This window comes from Desarmillaria tabescens (assembly GCF_030435595.1).
Source record: "Desarmillaria tabescens strain CCBAS 213 chromosome Unknown EV420scaffold_8, whole genome shotgun sequence".
Taxonomy (NCBI): Eukaryota; Fungi; Basidiomycota; class Agaricomycetes; order Agaricales; family Physalacriaceae; genus Desarmillaria; species Desarmillaria tabescens.
Window position 1 is genome coordinate 1,040,365 of NW_026848307.1, and position 21,105 is coordinate 1,061,469.

General features: G+C 43.8%; 4 protein-coding genes across 4 annotated transcripts; all 4 read right to left on the minus strand.

The window, feature by feature from the left end:
- Positions 1-12,978: 12,978 nt before the first annotated feature.
- On the minus strand, positions 12,979-13,356 carry EV420DRAFT_1265120 (uncharacterized protein; the record flags this gene model as incomplete). The annotated part of the gene is made up of 1 exon (XM_060467255.1): positions 12,979-13,356. The coding sequence occupies one exon, from the start codon at positions 13,354-13,356 to the stop codon at positions 12,979-12,981; it is 378 nt and encodes a 125-aa protein (XP_060334631.1).
- A 409-nt stretch (positions 13,357-13,765) lies between these two features.
- On the minus strand, positions 13,766-14,600 carry EV420DRAFT_1476891 (uncharacterized protein; the record flags this gene model as incomplete). Its single annotated transcript, XM_060469366.1, has 2 exons — positions 13,766-14,215; positions 14,295-14,600. The coding sequence occupies 2 exons, from the start codon at positions 14,598-14,600 to the stop codon at positions 13,766-13,768; spliced, it is 756 nt and encodes a 251-aa protein (XP_060334632.1).
- A 1,582-nt stretch (positions 14,601-16,182) lies between these two features.
- On the minus strand, positions 16,183-16,707 carry EV420DRAFT_1264740 (uncharacterized protein; the record flags this gene model as incomplete). Its single annotated transcript, XM_060467244.1, has 1 exon — positions 16,183-16,707. The coding sequence occupies one exon, from the start codon at positions 16,705-16,707 to the stop codon at positions 16,183-16,185; it is 525 nt and encodes a 174-aa protein (XP_060334633.1).
- A 994-nt stretch (positions 16,708-17,701) lies between these two features.
- EV420DRAFT_1639277 (uncharacterized protein) lies at positions 17,702-20,861 on the minus strand (the record flags this gene model as incomplete). Its single annotated transcript, XM_060476952.1, has 8 exons — positions 17,702-18,413; positions 18,463-18,549; positions 18,598-18,668; positions 18,720-18,981; positions 19,037-19,101; positions 19,157-19,393; positions 19,445-19,929; positions 19,982-20,861. The coding sequence occupies 8 exons, from the start codon at positions 20,859-20,861 to the stop codon at positions 17,702-17,704; spliced, it is 2,799 nt and encodes a 932-aa protein (XP_060334634.1).
- Positions 20,862-21,105: the final 244 nt, after the last annotated feature.

Consider the following 21,105-nt stretch of genomic DNA (forward strand, 5'->3'; position numbering starts at 1 on the left):
CGTTCAGGCAGACCATAGAAGATCAGTTTCGTATGGACGCCGAAATAGAACTCAAGCTACAGGAGTTCAAACGCATCAGGCAGAACACCTACAAGTCGGCCAAGGAGTTCTTCCAGGACTTCGAACGTTTAGCCAAAGAATCCGGCAAACGCCATAACAAAGAGTACATGATCGAGATACTCAAGCCGGCTATTCGAAAGAACGTAAAAACCGCCATACATGCCACCGGTACTGCCCTACCCCGAACATACGCCGAATGGAAGTTCAGGGTGGAACAAATGGACTACAACTACCGGGTGGGATTAGCCGAAGATGCAGGCAGAAATCAAGGAACGCAGGGCCAGCAGAGCAAGGGAAAAGCCGGTAGCTCCAGGAATTCCCAGGGAGATAAGAAGACGGGAACAGGGACCACGTATGGAGGACAAGGGCAACCGATGGAAATAGACCGACTGCGGAAAGAAGGACGATGCTTCCGCTGCGGTCACAAGGGCCATCGGAAGCAAGACAACAAGTGCCCCAAAGATGAGAGTACCTGGCTTGTCAAGCACCAGCCCAAGTTCTCTCGGGCCCAGATCCGCGCCATGTACCAACAAGTATTGAAGGATGAAGAAGGAGAAGCCTCCACGTCGAAGATCGAGGAGGTAAAAGACGAGCCGGCGGCATAAGCGACAAACGCACGTCGGCAAAGGACACAATTTCATTTAGTGGTGTGTCACAGAATCCCACAGGTCGGACTAATGTACCGCATGTAGTATCTCGAGGCAATGACAAATCTTTCACGCTATCACAAAATGAAATTACCAAGTCGCATAAAAAGGAGAATGGTGTACAGGGGATTTCCACCGTGCTCGAAGAAGAACCCCATTCAAGATCCTCGGCCACCGGTGCGAAAGCACAAGTGGCGCATGCTGCGCAAGGCAGCGGGAAACTCGGGATCAACCTCACTCCGTCGGGGGCAGATGACAGCACGGGAAACAGAGGAAGAGCGGCCGAGCCCAAGGTGAGCAGTGAAGAACCCCACTCGGGGGCGGAATGTACGCGCCAGCCACGAGTGACCGGCTGCCCCCATCGTGGAATGGAGCCGCAAGAGGGAACGCGAATCCCCAGCAATAAAACCACTGCCCCGCAAAGAACAGTCAAGACGAGCGGGGACCCCATCCCTTTACAGCCCATCACGGTATGTCTCCCACCTTCATCGCTAACACATAATGGCACCGGGGGCTCATGTTCCCCAGTGGGCGGGTCGGTGGGACCATTATGTGTTTCTCCTATTTGCAATAAAAAGACCGTTTCCATTGAAGAAGTGCCCGATGAGGAAGACGACTACAGTTATCAACAAAGCCTCAAGGAACAGCCAAAAGGGGAAGACCCGGTGATACACACCGAGGAGTACCTGGAAGACTACGAAGTAACAGAGTTGGAAGAGGAATACTACGAAGACAAATGGGACAAAGGATGGATGAAACCCCACAGCGCCGAGTGGGTAAGAAGAAAGATGCGGCAAGAAAAAACAATGGAGGGAAAACTCGCCACCCTTCGAATGTGGGTACACCCCAGACGCCTTATCAAAGTAGATGAGGATCTCGTCCTAGACCTCATTGGGTCTTCTGGAGAAACCTACAAACAGCGAGAACTGTGTTTACAAAACATGGAAGACCTTCGTGCCCCACCACAATACATCCGAGGAGGAAGAGGAAGAAGTGTCAACATCCGTGTACAGCTCGAAACGTTGGACACCTCTCAAGTGCGAGCGGTCGACGCCCTAGTTGACAGCGGATGCACTGGGAGCTGCATAAATCGAGCGTTCGTACAGGAACAACAAATGAACACGGTAAAACTGCCCAAAGCACAAGCAGTATACAATGCCGACAGCAGTAGAAACAAGGGCGGAGATATCACGGAGGTGGTGAAACTGCGCATGACCATCGGAGACCATCACGAAAAGATCGATCTGGCCGTCGTAGACCTAGGAAACGTCCCATTGTTCCTAGGACACGACTGGCTCAAACGACATAACCCCATCATCGACTGGAAAACGGGAGCCGTAACCCTAGCCCAATGTGCATGCCGCAAAGTTCCCTTTCTTCTCCCTGACGAAGACCCAGAACAGAAGTGGGGAACCGAGGTAGAGGAAGGAGACACCATTTTGGTCATAGATTTTGAGGAAGCCTTCCACGTTCGAGCCATGGGGAGCAAAGCTAACGAGTTAGCCGCCAAAGCAAACCAAGCCAAAGAAGCCAAGACGTTTGAGGAAATAGTACCGGAACCATACCGGGAATTCCGAGACGTCTTCGCCAAGGAAAACTTTGACGAACTACCACCCCGCAAACCATAGGATCATGCTATCGAACTGGTACCCAACGCAAAGGCCAGTCTGGACTGTAAAGTCTACCCTCTTAACCCGGCAGAGCAGGACGAATTAGATAAGTTCTTGGACGAGAACTTAGAATCAGGAAGGATCAGACCCTCCAAATCCCCAATGGCTTCACCATTCTTTTTCGTCAAGAAAAAAGACGGGAAACTACGACCAGTACAGGACTACCGCAAGCTAAACGAAATGACTATAAAAAATCATTATCCTCTCCCCCTCATCGGGGAATTGATGGATCAGCTTAAGGATGCCAAGTACTTCACCAAGCTGGACGTAAGGTGGGGGTATAATAACGTGAGGATCAAAGGAGGGGATGAGTGGAAGGCTGCATTCCGAACCAATCGAGGGTTGTTTGAACCCATGGTGATGTTCTTCGGACTCACCAATTCGCCGGCAACGTTCCAGTGGATGATGAACGACCTGTTCAAGGAGCAAATAGCCAGAGGGGACGTCACGGTATACCTGGATGACATCCTTATATGCACCAAAGACGAGGACAAACACCGCGAAGTGGTTCGAGAAGTATTGGCGATCCTCCGAGCCAATAATCTCTTTCTAAAGGCAGAAAAATGCGAATTCGAGATATTAGAGACCGAATACCTTGGAGTGATAATCAGCCAAGGATCTATCTGCATGGATCCCATAAAAGTAAAGGGAATCACGGAGTGGCCCCAGCCGACCAAGAAACGAGAACTACAATCGTTCCTGGGGTTCACCAACTTCTACCGAAGATTTATCCGAGATTATAGCAAACACGTACGACCCCTAACTCAGCTCATGGGAAAGGCGGAATGGACATGGGGGACAGCTCAAGAGAACGCGTTCCAGGAAATCAAAAGGAAACTAGCAGAGGAAGTGGTACTAGCAACACCCACACGAACAGGAAAATATCACGTGGAAGCAGACGCAAGCGAAGGAGCAATAGGAGCTGTTCTATCACAAGAACAGGAAGGAAAGTGGAGGCCAGTGGCATTTCTATCCAAGGCTCTAACCACCACGGAACGAAACTATGAGATATACGACAAGGAGCTTCTAGCCATTATGCTCGCCCTAGAAGACTGGAGGCATTATCTCATGGGAGCCTACCAAGACTTCGAAATATGGACGGATCACCAAAACCTCCAGTACTTCCGAAAACCTCAAAAACTTAACCGTCGACAAGCCCGATGGGTGACAGAACTCGCCGAGTACCATTTCACCCTACACCACAAGCCGGGAACCGCCAACAAGAAGGCGGATTTACTATCCCGAAGGGCAGACCACGACCAGGGAAGCGAGGATAATAAGGAGGTGGTAGTCCTAAAGCCAGAGATGTTCCGAGCCCTGATCATGCCAAGCGAAGAGGAAATCCACAAAAAAAATACGAACAGCACTGCGCGATGTAACCCGGTGGGACAAGGGGATAGAAGCCTCTCTTCATCACCCCAGAGGGATCACCCAGCAGGAAGGCCTAATGTATTATGATGGAAGGCTATACGTACCCCGAGACGCCAAACTACGAGGAGAACTGATAGCCATCCATCATGACCACATCACGGCTGGACACCCGGGCATCGAAAAAACCAAGGAACTCGTCCAACGAAATTATTGGTGGCCGAAGCTGAAGCAAGACATAGAAAAGTATGTGAAGGGATGTGAAGCCTGCCAGCGAACGAAAACGAACACTCAAAAGAAAAGGGCTCCGCTACACCCACATACGGTACCCTCTCGGCCATGGGAACACATCACCGTCGACATGATAGGGGAATTACCCGATTCCAACGGGTATAATGCCATCCTTATGATCGTGGATCGCTTCTCCAAAGAAGTCATCCCGATTCCATGCTCAACAGAGCTGACATCTGCAGGGTGGGCCAAAATCCTCAGAGATCACATGTGGGCCAAACATGGAATGCCACAAAAGGTGATCTCGGACCAAGGACCCCAATTCGTATCCAAATTCATGAAGGAATTGTACGATATGTTGCACATCCAAGGAAATCCATCCACAGCCTATCACCCCCAAACGGACGGACAGACAGAGCGAGCGAACCAGGAGATCGAAAAATATCTCTGGATATTCATCAACCACAGGCAGAATGATTGGAGCAAGTGGTTGCCCCTAGTGGCCTTCCAGCACAATAACCGGAGGCATTCCGCAACCGGGTACTCTCCCTTCGAGATCAATCACGGGCAAAAACCACATCTTGCACCACTCACAATCAAGGAAGGGACTAACCCGGCTGCCAGAGAATTCGTGGCGGACATACAAAAAGTGCATGAACAAACGGCCAAGGCACTAGAAAGAGCAGCGGAAACCATGAAGCAGCAGTACGACAAGCACCAACAAGCGGTGATAGAGTACCAACCGGGAGACAAAGTATGGTTGGACTCCACGAACCTACATCTTCCTCGACCGATGAAGAAGTTAGGTGACAAGCACGTCGGACCATTTGAAGTGATATCCAAACATGGCGCCTCCGCATACAAACTGCGCCTTCCCCTCGCATGGAAAATCCATGACCACTTCAATGAAACTCTCCTCACTTCTTACCATCCACCGGAGTTCCCAATCCAAATACAGCCCACAGCCCCGCTGCTGGATCTCATAGACGGACAAGAACAGTACGAGGTAGAAGAGATAGTAGATTGAAGGGAAAGAGCCCCCCGAGGAAAAGGAAGAAGGCAAAGCACCGGGATCGAATACCTCGTTAAGTGGAAAGGATATCCAAGAGAGGAAAATTCCTGGGTAGACGAGCAGGACCTGGACAACGCCTGAGATGCAATCGAAGACTTCGAACAAGTCTCGTTCATCACTCGACCCCCAACGGAGTGGTGGGAAGATGAAGACGAATCAGATTCGTGGTCCGAACACGAATCGGTAATGGAATCTGAAGTCGATCACCCTTTGGTACAGGCAATACAAGAGTACCTGGTAAAGCCGAATGCACCATCTCTACTCGGAGCATATCTCCCAAAGCCTAACTTAACTGCAGTTGGGACGACTGCCTTAACAGGGGGGTAATATTACGATTTCGCGCCTTATCTTATCTTATTGACTTCATCGTAATCCTGCTATGCTAATTCTCTGGACTTGATTGCATTCTACCATGCGGGTTCAGTACATTTAACACACCGTTGCAGACACTTGTAGTATATTTAGCACGACCCAAACTGTATTTAAGTAGCTCGACTGCAGGTCTTAAACCTCAGTCTCAAACTAAAGTTTATTCACCCGATAACTTAGTCTGAACTCACTCTCGCTCAACTAAAGCGATAGCTCCCTGCACATAAACCTGCGAGCAACACAAGGTGCCTGACCGAAGTGCGAGTCACGCCTAGTTGTTTGATCTTGTTTGTGTAATCGGTCGCTAACAGATATGTGCTCATAGAGCAGTGGGCATGCACAATTTACTTAAATCTATTAGATTTGAAAAGATGGAAGATACCTGAATAGACTTTGGAGAAAAGCAGGGCTGGATAAGCTACAATAGTTAGAATATGTTATTTATCTGTTTGATGGATCTGACACATGTGGCATATCTTGATAAACCATTTGACATCATCCAGCAGTTGAGGCCACCAGTATTTTTTCAGAAGATGAGTCTCACAAAGTAAACACTCTTATATTCAAGCTCATTATATGCGATTCACAGCAACTGGTGCTTTTGTTTTTTTTTTTTAAAATCTAATTTGTAGTATATTTACTACAATTCTATGTGTGAATGTATGGTCAGATATTACATTCTCTATAATACTACTCATATCTATGTCTTCTATATTAGTTTTTCTTAATGAACAAACACTTTTGTGTTTATGGCAAGTCACCAGTCATCCTGCGTCCATCCTTTATAAAGATAGAGATTATCTATTGCATCTCCCTCTTTGTTTATCACATCTTTTCTAGTTGATAACAGAATTATAAAGCTGTAGTGAAGAACAATGAGTGGCTGTTCTTCATCTAAAGTGATATTTAGAAGCACAACAATATCCTCCAAAAATGAACATCTTATCCTTTAGTAGTTATGTAGTGACATTTGGATCCTCAAGCATGATTCTTAAAGACATGCAGTCTTGTGTCTGATATTCAACTGTCAGTAAGCATAGGATTCACACATTCTTGATAGCCTCTCAACATAGTCCACCATGATCATGAATATTTCTCCAAAATGCCTTGCCTGAAGTGCTTATCCATTGAAGGCTCCAACATTAATGAGCTAGCTTCATGTTTAGTTGAGTTGGCAGAAGAAGCTATCTCGAATGTACAAAATATAATCCTAGAGGCCATACATACCCAAGGATTGTTTGAAGATACTGTGAAGGCCTCCCTACCACCATTTAAGCCTATCAATCATGAAATCCCCTTGATTGATGAAAGTAAAACTTACCATTGGAGGCCATCCAAATGCTCTGAATCCTTGCTCGGTCAATGAATTGAGAAGAAGAAGGATTACTTGTCTACAGGATGTTGGAAGGTAACCACAGCTCAGAACACAGCATCTATATTATGTATATTTAAGCCTAATAAGCTCAAGAATATGTCAGAATTGTGTACAGTCTTTGACTTGCATGAACACAATGCGAACACTCATAAGATGGTGACCTCACTGGCTTCAATCAATGGAATATTGAGATGAGTAGCTGGGTGATAGTTTCACTCCTTGTTTGATTTTCAAGCCACATATGAACAGATATATGTCATTATTGAGCATCCAGACTAAACAGCTGTAACAATGCTTGATAAAAATATGATTAGTCTAGTGATGCAACAAGGTGACTGTAATGCACCATATTCAATATTCTGAAAGAACAGAGACTTTACCTCAGTGAGAAAAAATGCCAGATTCTAGCCAAAGAGCTGCATATACTTAGACATATCATTGATAGCAAGGGGATCAAGATGGACCCCTCAAAGGTTGATACTGTATTGAATTGGAAGTGCCTGATGAATCAGAAACTTCTCAGTGGGTTCCTTGGCTCTGTTGGATATCTAGCTGATAATATTGATTGTGTCCAAGTTTTTATGGGCATGTTACATGCCTTGATGGGTGCTACCATGCCTTGAAACTGGATGGAAACCCATCAGCAAGCATTTGAGCAAGTCAAGGAATACATATACCATTGGCAAGAGAATTATCATGTTCCTCTCAATTACTCTAGAGATGCCCCAACAATTTTTCTCTGCAAAGTTAAATTCTACACAACAGAATTACCCTGTTCATAAGCAAAAAATATTTGCAGGAGTTGAAATGATGAGACGGCATTGTGATATTCTGCTGAGATGTCATTTCAAATGGTATATGAACCATAAATGGCTTATTCACCTGCTTAACCAATGAAACTTGTCAGGGTGATAGGCCTATTGAATGGAGCTGTTATCAGATTTCAGCTTTGAAGTAGTATATGTTCCTGGAACTGAGAACATACTCACTGATGTGCTGTCTCATCTTTACTCAAACAAGTCTCTGGGAACTGTTCATACACTATCTAAATACCTCCAACATGATAAAGATCACCCCACTATGAACCAGGCTGAATCTGAGGTAACTACACCTGTTTTCATGAGGCTTGAAGCTAATGTGATGATGCTAATATGCATGGGATCAGGGGCAAAGCCCAGATGGGCATTGAAACCCAAAATTTATGTGAACAAGTCATCAACAGTGTTTTTCAAGCAGATGGCAAATAAAAAGTTCATGTTGCACAGTCCTCAGCTTACAGATGAACTTGAGAGCCCCACAGAAGCTATTGATGAAGGTAGTGAGGAGGTGGAATAGTAGTATTAGAATGGAGGGCAAGCCTTCAATAGAGCCATTGATATTGAACATTGGTGGGAATGAGGATGCACAGCCACTAGGGCAACATTGCCTGATTGAAAACCCAGCTATACCAGATTCGGCTTTACCAGCAGCAAAGGCTGTGCCAGGCTCTAACACTGACTTAGTGAGTTCCTTGCTATCATCTCTCACTGGTCTCGTCTCAACTCACCTACTAGGTGTCAATTTATTGCCAATCATCCATGCTTATATTTCTGGTAACACTACACTATCCAAAGTGTCCAGATTATCTTCTCATTTTAAGAACTTCAGTGTCAAGGACAGCTTGATATACTTATGTGAGGATGGTCATGAACTCCTCTGCATTCCAGAAAACATGCAGATCTATAAATGTGACCTGTGAGAGATTATAATCAGCAAGGCTCACTCACTAGTTGCCCACCTTAGCAGCTTGAAAACATTAGCCTACTTACAGGGCCACATTTGATGGAAGAGTATGGCAAAGGATACTCGGGCTTACTGTGAGTCTTGCTCAACTTGTAAATAGAGTAAGCCTGCTAATCAGAAGCCATTTGGCTTGCTAAACTCCTTAAAGGTGGCGACATACCCTTGGGAATTGATGGGCTTTGATTTCATAGGACCACTATCAGAATCTTCCAATTGTGATGGAACATTCAATAGTATTTTTGTTTTTATAGACCTCCTGACTGGAATGGTGCACCTAGTTTCTTCTCATACAAACTACAAGGCTCCACAAGTAGCAGAACTTGTGTTCTCTGAGGTATACAAGCATCATGGCCTCCTGAAAAACATTGTATCTGACTATGATGTGATCTTCACCAGTAAATTCTGGTCTTATTTGCATAATTTGATTGGGGTGAATCTCCAAATGTCTAGTGCATATCACTCTGAATCTGACAGATCAACTGAATATGCTAACAGGACAATTACTCAAATGATTCAGAATTGTATTTCTCAAGATCAGAAGGATTGGGTTGCAAGATTACTCACTATCAAGTTTGTGATCAATAGAGCATGGTTGGAGTCAACAGGATATGCTTCATTCTTTTTGAACACTGGCTGTATTCCCCACTCTATGATTTGGAACTCACCTATGGACTTTGATTTTCCTGGAGTATATGAGTTTGCTGAGACAGTGAAGACTGCTTTGATAGCCATGCATGACAGCATTCTCAGCGCTCACATCAAGCAAATCAGGAATGCCAATAGGCATCACCAGGCTTCACCTCTTGCCTTGGATGATCTGGTATATATCTTGATAAAGAACATTACTCTCCCCAAAGGATTAACTCAAAAACTGGCTCCAAAGTTTATTAAACCATATAGGATCTCATGGGATTTCAGAAATGGGTCTTATAAAGTGGAGTTGCCACTGGATCTCAAATGGCAAGGTATCCACAACATCTTTCATGCTTCCCTGCTACAGGTTCATATCCCAAATGATGACCATCTCTTTCCTGGTCATCTTAACACACAGGTTGGACTGAGTGAGCTGTTGGAGAAGAAGTGAAAGGTGTCTGGCATCCTTTCTCATGTTGGAAAGAGTGAATGAGCTATTTTCCATATGGAGTGGGCTTCTGGAGATTGTACTTGTATGCTATATGCCAATGCTAAAGGGCTAACAGTGCTTCAAGATTATTTTGATGTCCTTGGCATTTCAAAAATAGTGCAATTGAAGGAGGGCATGGGATTATTGAGAGATGAGCCTGCATTTTTCCTAGAGGCCATTGGTATTGATCATCATGGTCCCATGGTTTTAGAGATCAGGTTGAAGAAGAAAATTTTTTCAGGTATTCAAAGTGGGGAGGGACCTTTGGGTTATATGATGGAATTCTCAGCAAGATATTTTGTAGATTACTGCTTTTCCTACCTTCCCTGTCCTGCTCCCATCCATTAACACCTCAACGGCATCCATTATTTAATTTACGCTGTCCATAACACCTGTTTAACTTTGCAACAGCTTATATAAACCCTTGATGATCTTGACTCTTCCCTTTCCACTCTTCACATCTCCATCCACAACTCCCTCTATATCTCCACTCCCTGTTCTAACAAACTTCATCTGTGCAGGCCTATATTTTATTATGCTCAAGTGCAGGAACAGGACCTTGGGCTACCACCACAAGCAGGTGATCCTGTATATCAAGCACATGAATAACTTGGTGAAGTGAGACATTCTGCAAGGTTAGGCAGAGCCCACAGGTTACAGGTTATTCATGATGGGATGGAATGACAAAGACACACCCAGCACATTCCCTATTCAACAAGGAGGGATAGTTGAGAAGCTGTCTGACATTCAGGTAACCTTAGACGAGATATTCTCACCCATACCAGTCAAGAGGAAAGTCAAGGAGCAGGGAGGTTGGGAAGGTTCTCCCACAGGACCAAGCTCAGGACAGATTCTAACCAATGAGGAGTGGGTTATGGCCAACTGCACTGTATGAGCTGAGGTGTCCACTTCATAATGCTGCAGGGATTGTATTGGTTATGCCAAGAAACAGTATCAAGAGAATCATTCTAAGTGCAAGAAATAGGGACTCACTATAGGATATTCTCTGCATGTCATCAGACCTTCAAGTCTGCCCCCCATGCCCAATGACATGCTTCCCCTCTCCAATGCAATGAAAATGGACACCCCTACCATCACTGACACTGACAAGGCCTAGACAAAGCTTGAATGTGAGATGCTTTTGTAAAAGCATCAGAGGGTATATGTAGGAGATTCATGCTGGCTAGTCATGCCAGTACTCTCATTCTCTCTCTCTCTTTCTTTCTTTATCTTATCTTCTTATTTATCTACTTATTATATAGCTCTTCTACTTTACTACAGGGATCCTGCTTTTTTATTACTTATTATGTCTTTTTCCCTTACCTTGCTGAGTTCTCTTTATAGTATAAACTCTATTTTACTAGTATATAAAGCCTAACTTACTCCTACATACTCCTTAGATACTTGAATAGAGGATCTTTTATCTGGTCTTTCTCCATTCGACTACTCTCTCACTTCATCTGAACTCTCGTGTGCCATTACTGCTGATACTCCATCACAGTACTGTCACAATGCCAATGGGGTTTACCAGGGTTTTACATGAACTACATAATCTTGTGGGTGCAGAAAGCCAGATTAGGATGAGTCATGATAGCAGTGTGCATCAGGCCACCAACAGCAGATTGATAGAAAACTGTCTTCAATGTATGTAATGTCTTTCTCAGTCTTTAAACAGTCATCCTTAGACAATTTGACAGAAGAATTCATTGGTGTTTAAATATTTTGCCTATTATCAAATCTAAAGTGCTTAGCCAAATCCTCGATGTAATGATAATGGGAGAGAGAAATGGTATGAGCTCTCTGATCACAAATTATCTCAATGCTAAGAAGGAAATATCCTTCACCACGATCTTTGATAGCAACATGCTAGCTTATCTCAGATTTAAGAAGCTTAACTTCAGCTACTAAATTGCAGAAGAGACCAAAATCATCAACATGGCAAAAGACAATGGAAAGTCATCCAGACTGTACATGAATAAAGATGCAAGGATCACTGATGCAGACCTTGAATCCCAGTTTGATCATGATTATCTTTAGCTTGTTGTACCAGAGGAGAACAGCTTGCTTCAGACTGTAAAAAGCTTTGAGCAGCTTCTAGACTTTATTCTCCTGGCCTTCAACAACAAATCCTTGAGGCTGTTTGATATAGACAGTCTGATCAGGTAGTAGCTCACTATTCAAGAAAGTGAAATTGACATCAACAGTATGGAATTCCCAGTCATGAATGGCAGCCATGGAAAGAAAAAGGCACACAATTTCAATCTTGGATATGGGAGCATGTGTATCTAGATAGTCAACCTCAGGAATTCAGGTGAACTCATGGACACAGATACAAGCCTTATACTGAGTGATAGCATAAGTCTTATTGTGCTTGATTTTAAATGCCTAAGTGCTGCAAAGAGCATTAGATCTCTCAGTTAAATCAACCAACTCATAGGTTTTAGCAGCTGTAACCTTGTAAAATTCAGACATCATGGCATCCTCTCAAAGATCACAGCCAGGAGAGTTCATCACTTTCTTGTAGGAGTGAGGCTCTCACTTTATCTTCTCCTCTATCAGTTCAGCAATTTCATTTGCATAAACAGACATGACAACTGTGAGTTGAATGGTTTCTGAGAGAGGATCATTCTCAGAGTTGTCAATGGAAGTGGAATCTCCCCCTGGAGTTGCATTGGATTTCTCCAATATTCTGGCTTGAGTCTCAGGCTCAAGTCCCATTATATGCCTGGACCTCTCATAAGGTGGATGTAGTTCTCTAGGTTTCTGCTGATGCTTAGGTGCTGGCTCAGAGACAGGATTGGTGGGTGCTTCAGAAGGTTTTTTGGTGGAGGGAGAAGATGGAAGGCTGTCTTCATCTTTGTCTTCATTCAGCTGAGGTTTAAAATAGAATAATCAGTTGGAGTAGAATTCTTCCTCTCAGTCTTGTGACTGTATCCTATAATTGTATCATCCACCTTAACATGCACTAAGTCATAAAATTTATGTTTCTCAATCATATAGATCTTGGAGACTTTTTGAGAGTCTGAGTAGCCTACAAAAATGCATTCTATGGCTCTCAGGGTGAGCTTGTTGTCCCTCTGAGATTTATCAATATGAAGGAACACTCTAGCATCAAAATGATGTATGTTTTTGAGATCTGGTGACTTGTTATGGTGAGCCTGATAGGAAGTTTTCCCATGGAGAGCAGAGGCAGGATTCTGATTCTTATTCCAGATGATATATCATACAGCCTCAGGTCATAGGAACATCAGAAGACCAGAATCAATGAGAATAGCATGAACTCAGTCAAAGATGACATGGTTCAGGCTCTCAGCTACTCTATTTTGCTCTGGAGTGTTAGAAGAAGAGATATTAGTAAAGGTGTATAAATAGCAGTATCCATAGTGTGACTGGACTAAGGCAGGTCCCCATAAATCTGAAAGAACAAGGTCAAGTATATCTTTAGCTAAGCTGCTCCCCCTGGGTGAGAATGAGGCATGCTTGCTCTTGCCTTGTGTGCATGCAGCACAAATGCCTGAATTCTTAGACAACTCCTTGGTAGAAAGGCATATCCCTAAAACATTACCCTTAGAAATCATGCCTTTGATATTGTGATGGCCAAGGTGTCCCAATGCTTCATGCAAGGACTGTAGCTTTGTTGGCTTCAGAGAAGTTGTCATATTATATGAGGTATTCCTAAACAATCCTGAAACATTGAGGTGATAGAGGCAGTCAGACTGCTTAGCAGTGGTACATATAATGTTCTCCTTCCTAATAGCATCCTGAATGAGTTTATCATGGTCATTCTTTTCAAAGGTAACACATTTGCTATTTCCAAAGAAAGTATAGCAATTTGCATCATCAAGTCTTGATACAGAAATCAGACTGAGATGAGAATCCAGCACAAAGCAGGTATTCTGGAGCTTTAGATGAGCACAACCCTTCTTCAGTAGCTTAGCAGTAACATAAACTTCACCTCTTCCCTCAATTCTCCTCCTTATATCACCAAAACTATTGATATTGCTAGATGAGGATGAGAGAGATTTAAAATTGGATTGAATAGAATGGATATGTGAGAATGTTCCAGAGTCAATAATGATAGCTAACTATGTGCACTGATCCTTGATCCTTGGTCACTGGATTCTCAATATGATTGGATGTATCATAGTGGGAAGTAGTAGTATTGAAATCTTCCTCTTCTGAGAATACATCATCAGTAGCATGTTGGGCCTTCTTCTTGCCCTTATCATGCTTTTTAGTTTTGCCCCTAGTATTAGGCTTTTTTTTCTTGGGATCTTGATCTTCTTTTCTACCACTGGATGCCCAACAGTCAGCAGCAATGTGATTAGTCTTCTTATGGCAGTTGCTACAATAGAGCTTGCCATGGGATTTGACCTGATGATCAAGCAGAGCCATTACAAATTCCTGCTTTTGCTGCTTAGTGACATTAGCAGTGGCACAACAATGTTTCTCATCCAGGAGAATGTTGATGGTAGCAGAAGTAGTGCTGGTCTTGTTGATTTGATTTGCTTCACTGTTCTGTCCATGAATCAGCTTCATTGGGGTCATATGGGAGCATAGACAGTAGGATGCAGGCAGCAATATACTCAGAAATAACCCATTTAGCAATAGTAAGATGGTGAAGCACTTCTTGGAAGTGCACAATGTGTTCAGAGATATCAAATCCAAGGTTCATTGGGCTGGTAAGCTGGCAGAACCATAGCATGATAGATCCTGATCCTTTCTGACTCATCTGCAATTTAAGCATCTGCCAGATTTGAAAAACATTTGTCTTGTTAGTTGTCAGTGCAATGAGTTTGTCACTGAGACAGCTCTGCATTAATTCTAGAGTAACAAGATTCTTCTTCATCCACAGAGTAAGAGCAGGTTTTCCCTCTGAATCCTTAGGTTGATAATCGGTCATAATGATATCTCAAAGATCTACAATCAAAAATGCAGTCTTCATTCACACAGCCCAAACTAAATAATTCTTCTCTCTTACAAGCCTGCTATCCTTCTTTGTAGAGAAGTAAGAGGTAGCATTGACACTAGGAATTTCCCAGAACATAGTGGAGAGAGTGGTCTAAACAGTACTAGTAGTAGAAAGAGTGGCAGCTGAAGGTTCAGATATAAATGGAATAGAATAGAGGGATCTGGAATATGATAGAGTCATATGATGCAAAATAAGATGGCAAACTGATCACATAACACACTATGACATAGCAGTAACAGCAGAAAAATGCCAAGATCAGAAGAGAATCAAAGTAAAACTCTGGTCTGAAAAAGAGAAGCATAGAATCAAAGTGAAACCTTGATTTGGTGGTCACAAGTGAGGCACAAGAGGTCAAAGATATCTGGAACAGTCTGAGCATGAGATCAGGGTCAGTTAGAGCATGAGACTTCTAACCTGATAATGTCTAAATTAGATACTACATCAGAAGTCGTTTTCCGGCGAACAAAAAGATGGTGTGTCACACATTAGGTCACCTGTGACCCCAAGTGACTTCAGCGGCAAGGTTGCCGGCCAGGGAAGGGAGCGTTCGGCCTTACCTACTACCTTCGGGCACGAAGAAAGTGTGCAAAGAAAAGGGGAAGAGGAGAAGAAAGGGAGAAGGGCAGGCAGGGTGCACCCATACAAAAAATCATCTGAAGGAGGGAGAGAGAGAGGATGATATGGATGGAAAGACTCACATTGGTGCTGGTGTTGCCGTCGTAGTAGCCTGCACAGTAACCGAAGGAATTATCATGATTTTGATTGTGGTAGCAGCAGGTAGACAATGTAGATCCAGATCCAGATCTACAGAAACAAGTGAGTTGTACGATGCGACGCGACTGAACTTGAAAGAGACACACACCCTGCCCTGGAAAAAGGGAAAAAAAACCACACAAGGGGGGAGGAAGAGAATGTGAATGAACGCTGTGTGGTTAAAAAAGTGGAAAGGAAAGGAAGAGTGAAAGCCTGTGCTTATGCTTTAGGTTCCAAATTCTCCACAGGTCGGTCTCAATTATGGCATGCATGCCGTACACTGGCATACTATGTAATGTAACAACCTACATCACCCTGTAAGATGCCTATCTGCATGATGACCTGGACTGTCTTTTTCCCACCTTCCGCCTGATGTCAGAAGTTGACTGGAGCCTGAAAAAAGACAGTTTCTTTCTTCTCACGAGACAGTTTGTCATCCTGTCCACAATGCGAACATGCTCCCAAGTCCTGCCCCAACAAAAAGAGAGACTTAAGACCATCCAGTACAGAACACAGACACGTACCAAGGGCATCTATTGAATAAGCTAGTACCACATACCTGGTGAAGTTTACCCCATGTCATGTGTTCTTGATTGTGTGGAGGGCCATATAGTTATTGTGATATTGTACTATGACATTGAGACACATCATGGCATCTCCTCTTAGTGTGGAGTACATTGAGAGGATGCTGGTCACTGAGGTTACTGACAAGCCCTGGCTACACGCAAATCCAATAGAAACCAACATCACATGATCGTATTTATAATGCACATGCAATGATATCTGACAAAGCCTCTCTGCTACCAGTGACGAGTGGGATCAGAAATGCTTTTGGGTCCAATCTATTTGCTCCTCTAATCCAGCCCATACTTTTATGCATCTCTCCTTCTGCCAACTTGAGGAATTTGTCCCATCTAAACTCGTAACGTGAAACCTTGCAGAGAAGATGTTCAACAAAGACTGTTGCAAAACCCTGACTGAACCCAAGAATCTCTCTATCACTCTCAGATAGATGCTCATCTAGAGTGTCATGAACTATCGCAAATGCTGCTACTACTGATGCTACGTCGGTCATGACAAATCCCATTTTCTCCAGTCCTGCAAATGCTCCTAGTCCACGGTTGTGCGATATCCAGGTTCCGACCATTGCAACAGAAGGTGTCTGTATGATTCCAGAAAACAGGAGGTTGTTTGCAAATTGCAGAGGTGTCAATCCACTTCCAATGGGATGTAAACCTAGATAGTTTGTGCTCTGTCCCCAGATACTAGGATTTGCGAGCGGCATGTATCTGGGATTCTCCTTCACAGCTTTATCTTCTTCATCCTCATTAAGATCAGCATCTCCAACCAAATCAGCATTTCTGTTCATCCCAGCTCAGAACATTTCAATACAAACAGCGGCAGAGCTGAAATCCCAAATGCTTGTAGTATTAAGGAATCTTTGTGTTCAATATGATTGGCCAGTTCCCATGAAGGCAAGTACACCAGAGATTCCTGTGCGTTGTAGAAGCACTCTAGTTGGGAGCTTTGCTTGAAACATTGTTGCATGGCAATTGAAGCGACGAGCAGGATCAGTCTGATCAGGATCATGCCTAGGAGTAGTACTACCCAGCGTTGGATGCTTCCCTTCAAGAATGTAGCGTACGCTTGAGGGAAACATTGGGAAGATTGCCTTCACCCGGGAGAATAGTGTCAATTGAGGGAAGCGCAGTGAGCGAGAAGGTCTTTTTGAGATACTGGGGACCTTTAGGTTGGCCAGTAACTGGAATCAGCTGCCAGTTTGAAGCAGCATGAGGGTTTTTATATTGTTCCTCAGTTATCTCCGAGCCCTGATAGGATTCAACAAGTCGCTGATGAACAAATCTTCCTAGATCAGCAGAGATATGATGGAGCTCAGGTGTCGAATCAAGGTGGGAGTGAATCCAGATATGCAATGGGGCCAGTGCATCATCCTCATCCTTTATAAGTGCTGCAGCGAAGCGTTCATAATCCTGCCATCTTTTCGGAAGCACACGTAATGGTGCCATTAAGATAGGTTTTATGGCCTCTGATGATAGAATTCCCTCATCTCTACCAAATGCATCAACCAGACATTGAAGAATGGCACCAGTACTGATGCATCGTGCATGTATCCTGATTCAACTACTTTTGAGAGGCCGTTTCAACTTCATTTTCCTCTCGATGTTGCCAATAGCAGGAGCAATGAGCTCACGCATCCACAGATCTAGGAGAACCTGGACGCATGCATCATGAAATGCATCTGGAGATTGTCCTATGGTTCATGGGTTATGGTACCCCCAATGAATGTCAGGAAGTGTGACGGTCTCTCCTTTTCCTTTGCAGAGACCAAAAAGATCATCTTTGATGAGAGCAACATCACCCAAAGCATCACCCTGCCATGATGACCCACTTGCACAAAGTTTCTGGATGTCTGCTCTAACGTAGTTGGTGACATGCTTGACAAGGGGACCCAGAATAGGATATGTGCTCTTCATCTGCTCTGTGCTCATCATATCATTATAGCGAACCAGTGCCCAGGCTAAGGCTGGGCCCATATGGATAAACCAGTCATATAGAATGATATATGATCGGGAAAGTTCAGATGAGAGAGCGCGTTGAAAGAGGTCAATCTTATACTCCTCTATATTAAGTGATGAGAGGATTTCAGCAGTGTTCATAACATGCTGAAGGATCATCAGAGCACTGATATTTGACCAGTTGCTAGTATTTCCAGCAAATGACATGTATGAGGAGTATTGATTCTGGGCATTGTTCCATTCAATGAGCTGCTCAACTAGAGCAGAGAAGGCTGGAGTATGAAAGCGATATTTGTTTGCACCGAGGCTCTCATGTTTCTCAACAAGGGCATGAAGCTCAGCTACACAAGCATCTAGATGAAGAAGTGATGCCCAAGCTGTTGTATCCTGAAGTTGAATGGTCTTATCGACACGATAACGCTTGGGAGGATGCTCTGATGAGGAACCAATAATACTTGTTGAAATTAAAAAATAATATAAACATATGAATATAGTAAACTTACTCGTCATCAAGGTCGAAGAGAGTAGCCAAATAATTTGTCTCACCAATTTGGGAACGATATTCTGCAAGAGCAGATGGCGCATACTCTCTATATGCAGGATTAATAGCAGCAGGAAATTTATATTTTCACATGTACTCTATATCTCTGTGTGTCACCCAGCTATTAGGAATGTCTCCTCGCCATTTGATGAGATACTGTAAAGTATCCTAGTTCCTTGTATATTAGCGGGCCCGGTCATCCAGACAAGGAGTTCATACCATTGTGAAATCCATATCCAAAATGTTTTCAATCTCCCATATATCGTTCTGAAAGTTTTCACCTGCAGACGTCGCATGCTGTTGTACTGGAACTTGTTCAGAATCACAATCATCATTATTGTGAAAGAATAATAGTGTCACTGTAGCGTCTATTTCCAGTTGAGGAGGTATATGAGCCTCGAGTGACGTAGGCGTTTTGTTGATAAGAATATCATTTGCAATGAACTGCTGGAATAAGACTCTATTATTGGGTGTCTTCAGACTACATGTTGCAGAGAGTTAGCCATATACCAAATGTATACAGATTAATATCTTACCATGCGGTGGTATTTGAGATTTTCTGAATCTCATCGCTACCACTGATTTCAACAAACCAAACAACCTGCTCTTAGATTAGATGATTGTACACTATAGACGGATGGATGTAGAGAATTTACCTTGCCATCTTCAAAACTTCGGTCAACTACAGCTTGAACCCTCCAATAGCGTGTATGTAAATCTGATATATCATCTGATCTCTGCATAACAGCATGGCGCTCCACTGCTACAAAAGCTGGAAGGCGAGAGGATTTGCGAAAATCTAGCTGCCTCTGTGTCTGGTGAAGTTGATTTTTGGTGATGTGGATAAATGTCTTGCTACAGAGATTTCGATACCATTCATACCAGCTCCACCACTTTAGCATTTCATCATAATTTTGGAGTGGGTCAAAACATGGTGGTCATACATGCTCTGTTTGCCCATCATCATTGGTAAATGTCATCATTTGGAGCACCTTGGTTGTGTCAAGATTAATACCTACTTGCGCAAGCTTGTCATGAAAATCCATAATGGCCTCTCGAGCTAGGCGATTCTTTGTTTCAGACATATTGCCAAGCATAATAGAATCTTCATCCGAAAATGTTTTCCGGTTCATCTCCTGCTTGTCATGAACGGAAGAGTTTCCCCAGCCAGTGGGATGGTTCATTGCCATAGTTCCGGTCCACTGAGTGGCAACATTGTTGGGATAGTTGACATACGCACACCTATTTGTGCGACTGGTATAGGTCCAACACTTCGTCACTCCTCCAATCAACTCGTCAGAAAGTGGTCCTTCATGAGGATGTGCGCCACAATGAATATCATTGCCCCGAAAGATCAAAAACACGATCCAGGTGTTCTCACGGATATAGATGCCCAGACGACCAAGGAAAAATGGTCCTGGATCGGATCCTGCATTTTGCGTCAGTTAGGTTGTTTAGATGAGGTCCAAGAAGAGTTGCACCTGGTGGGAGATTGAATACAATCACCAAGAACGTCCATTTTGTCCAATCATCACCAATATCAGTATGCCATGAACCTTGAATTGTGCCAATTAAAAGGTGAAGATCAATTTCTCCCGATGATGAATTTAGCTGACATCCAGTCCCATTAGGGTCAAGACCTCCAAATGAGATGACATTCATAAGCTCATAATGTGCCTCCATAATCTCCCATTCTAATTTAGATACCGAGCATGGCATCAGCAGGTGATAGAGACGATGGAGCACACGGAGAACAGCCTGTATCTGACGACGTCCTTCAAATGTAGAACATTGAATCCCTGGCTTTGTGATGCCAATTCCGTTTCCCTGCTCACTAGTGACAGCAAGGGTAAAGGAGCCATCGGTTGTCTTCCGTGGTCCTCTATTGGCAGATCGCAGGTTTTCCTTTAGATCAAGTTGAAAGATGGGTCCAAACGTGACATTATTGATGTTTCCACCATAGGTAAGCTGTCCCAGCTTCTGAGCCAAAGCGTTAACCTCTGGATAAATCTCAGAGTACATCTCTTTGATAGATTCCAGCGTATGACCTGCAGCCATAGTCACCCTCTGGTCAGGATTACCATCAATGTCATAGACAAACGGAATGCCTAAGAGGAGTTTAACCATGCCTGGTATAGGCTGTGGCCTCCAGTGAAGGCTGTCAGTACGAATAGGAGCAGCATCAGGGTGTGTTTTGATGTGGAGCATACGATCACAGAATATCTCCTTCTTAGAGGGATCAAAAAGCTGTTTATATATCCAGCTAGAGGAAAAATGGTTGTCGTGTTGTAGGTGCCATGGCTGCGAGATTGGGTACCAATAGCCATTCTCAGCCTCATCGCAATACGGAGGAATCAACATGTTCGGGCATGGCTTCCCGCCTTTGGAGCATTGAGAAGGAGAGAAGATGAATTGATCAGAATGGAAGGGAGGACATAGTGGCTGAACATTGTCTGGATGTGCATACAAGTGGCAGTATATAGGTACTAGGTTTTGTGCATTAAGTATAAGCTTTATGAGAAAAATGAGCTGACACACGTGCGGCTACAGGTTCTACTACCATAAAACGCTCTTCCTGGACATCATTCGCACAAATGGGATATTG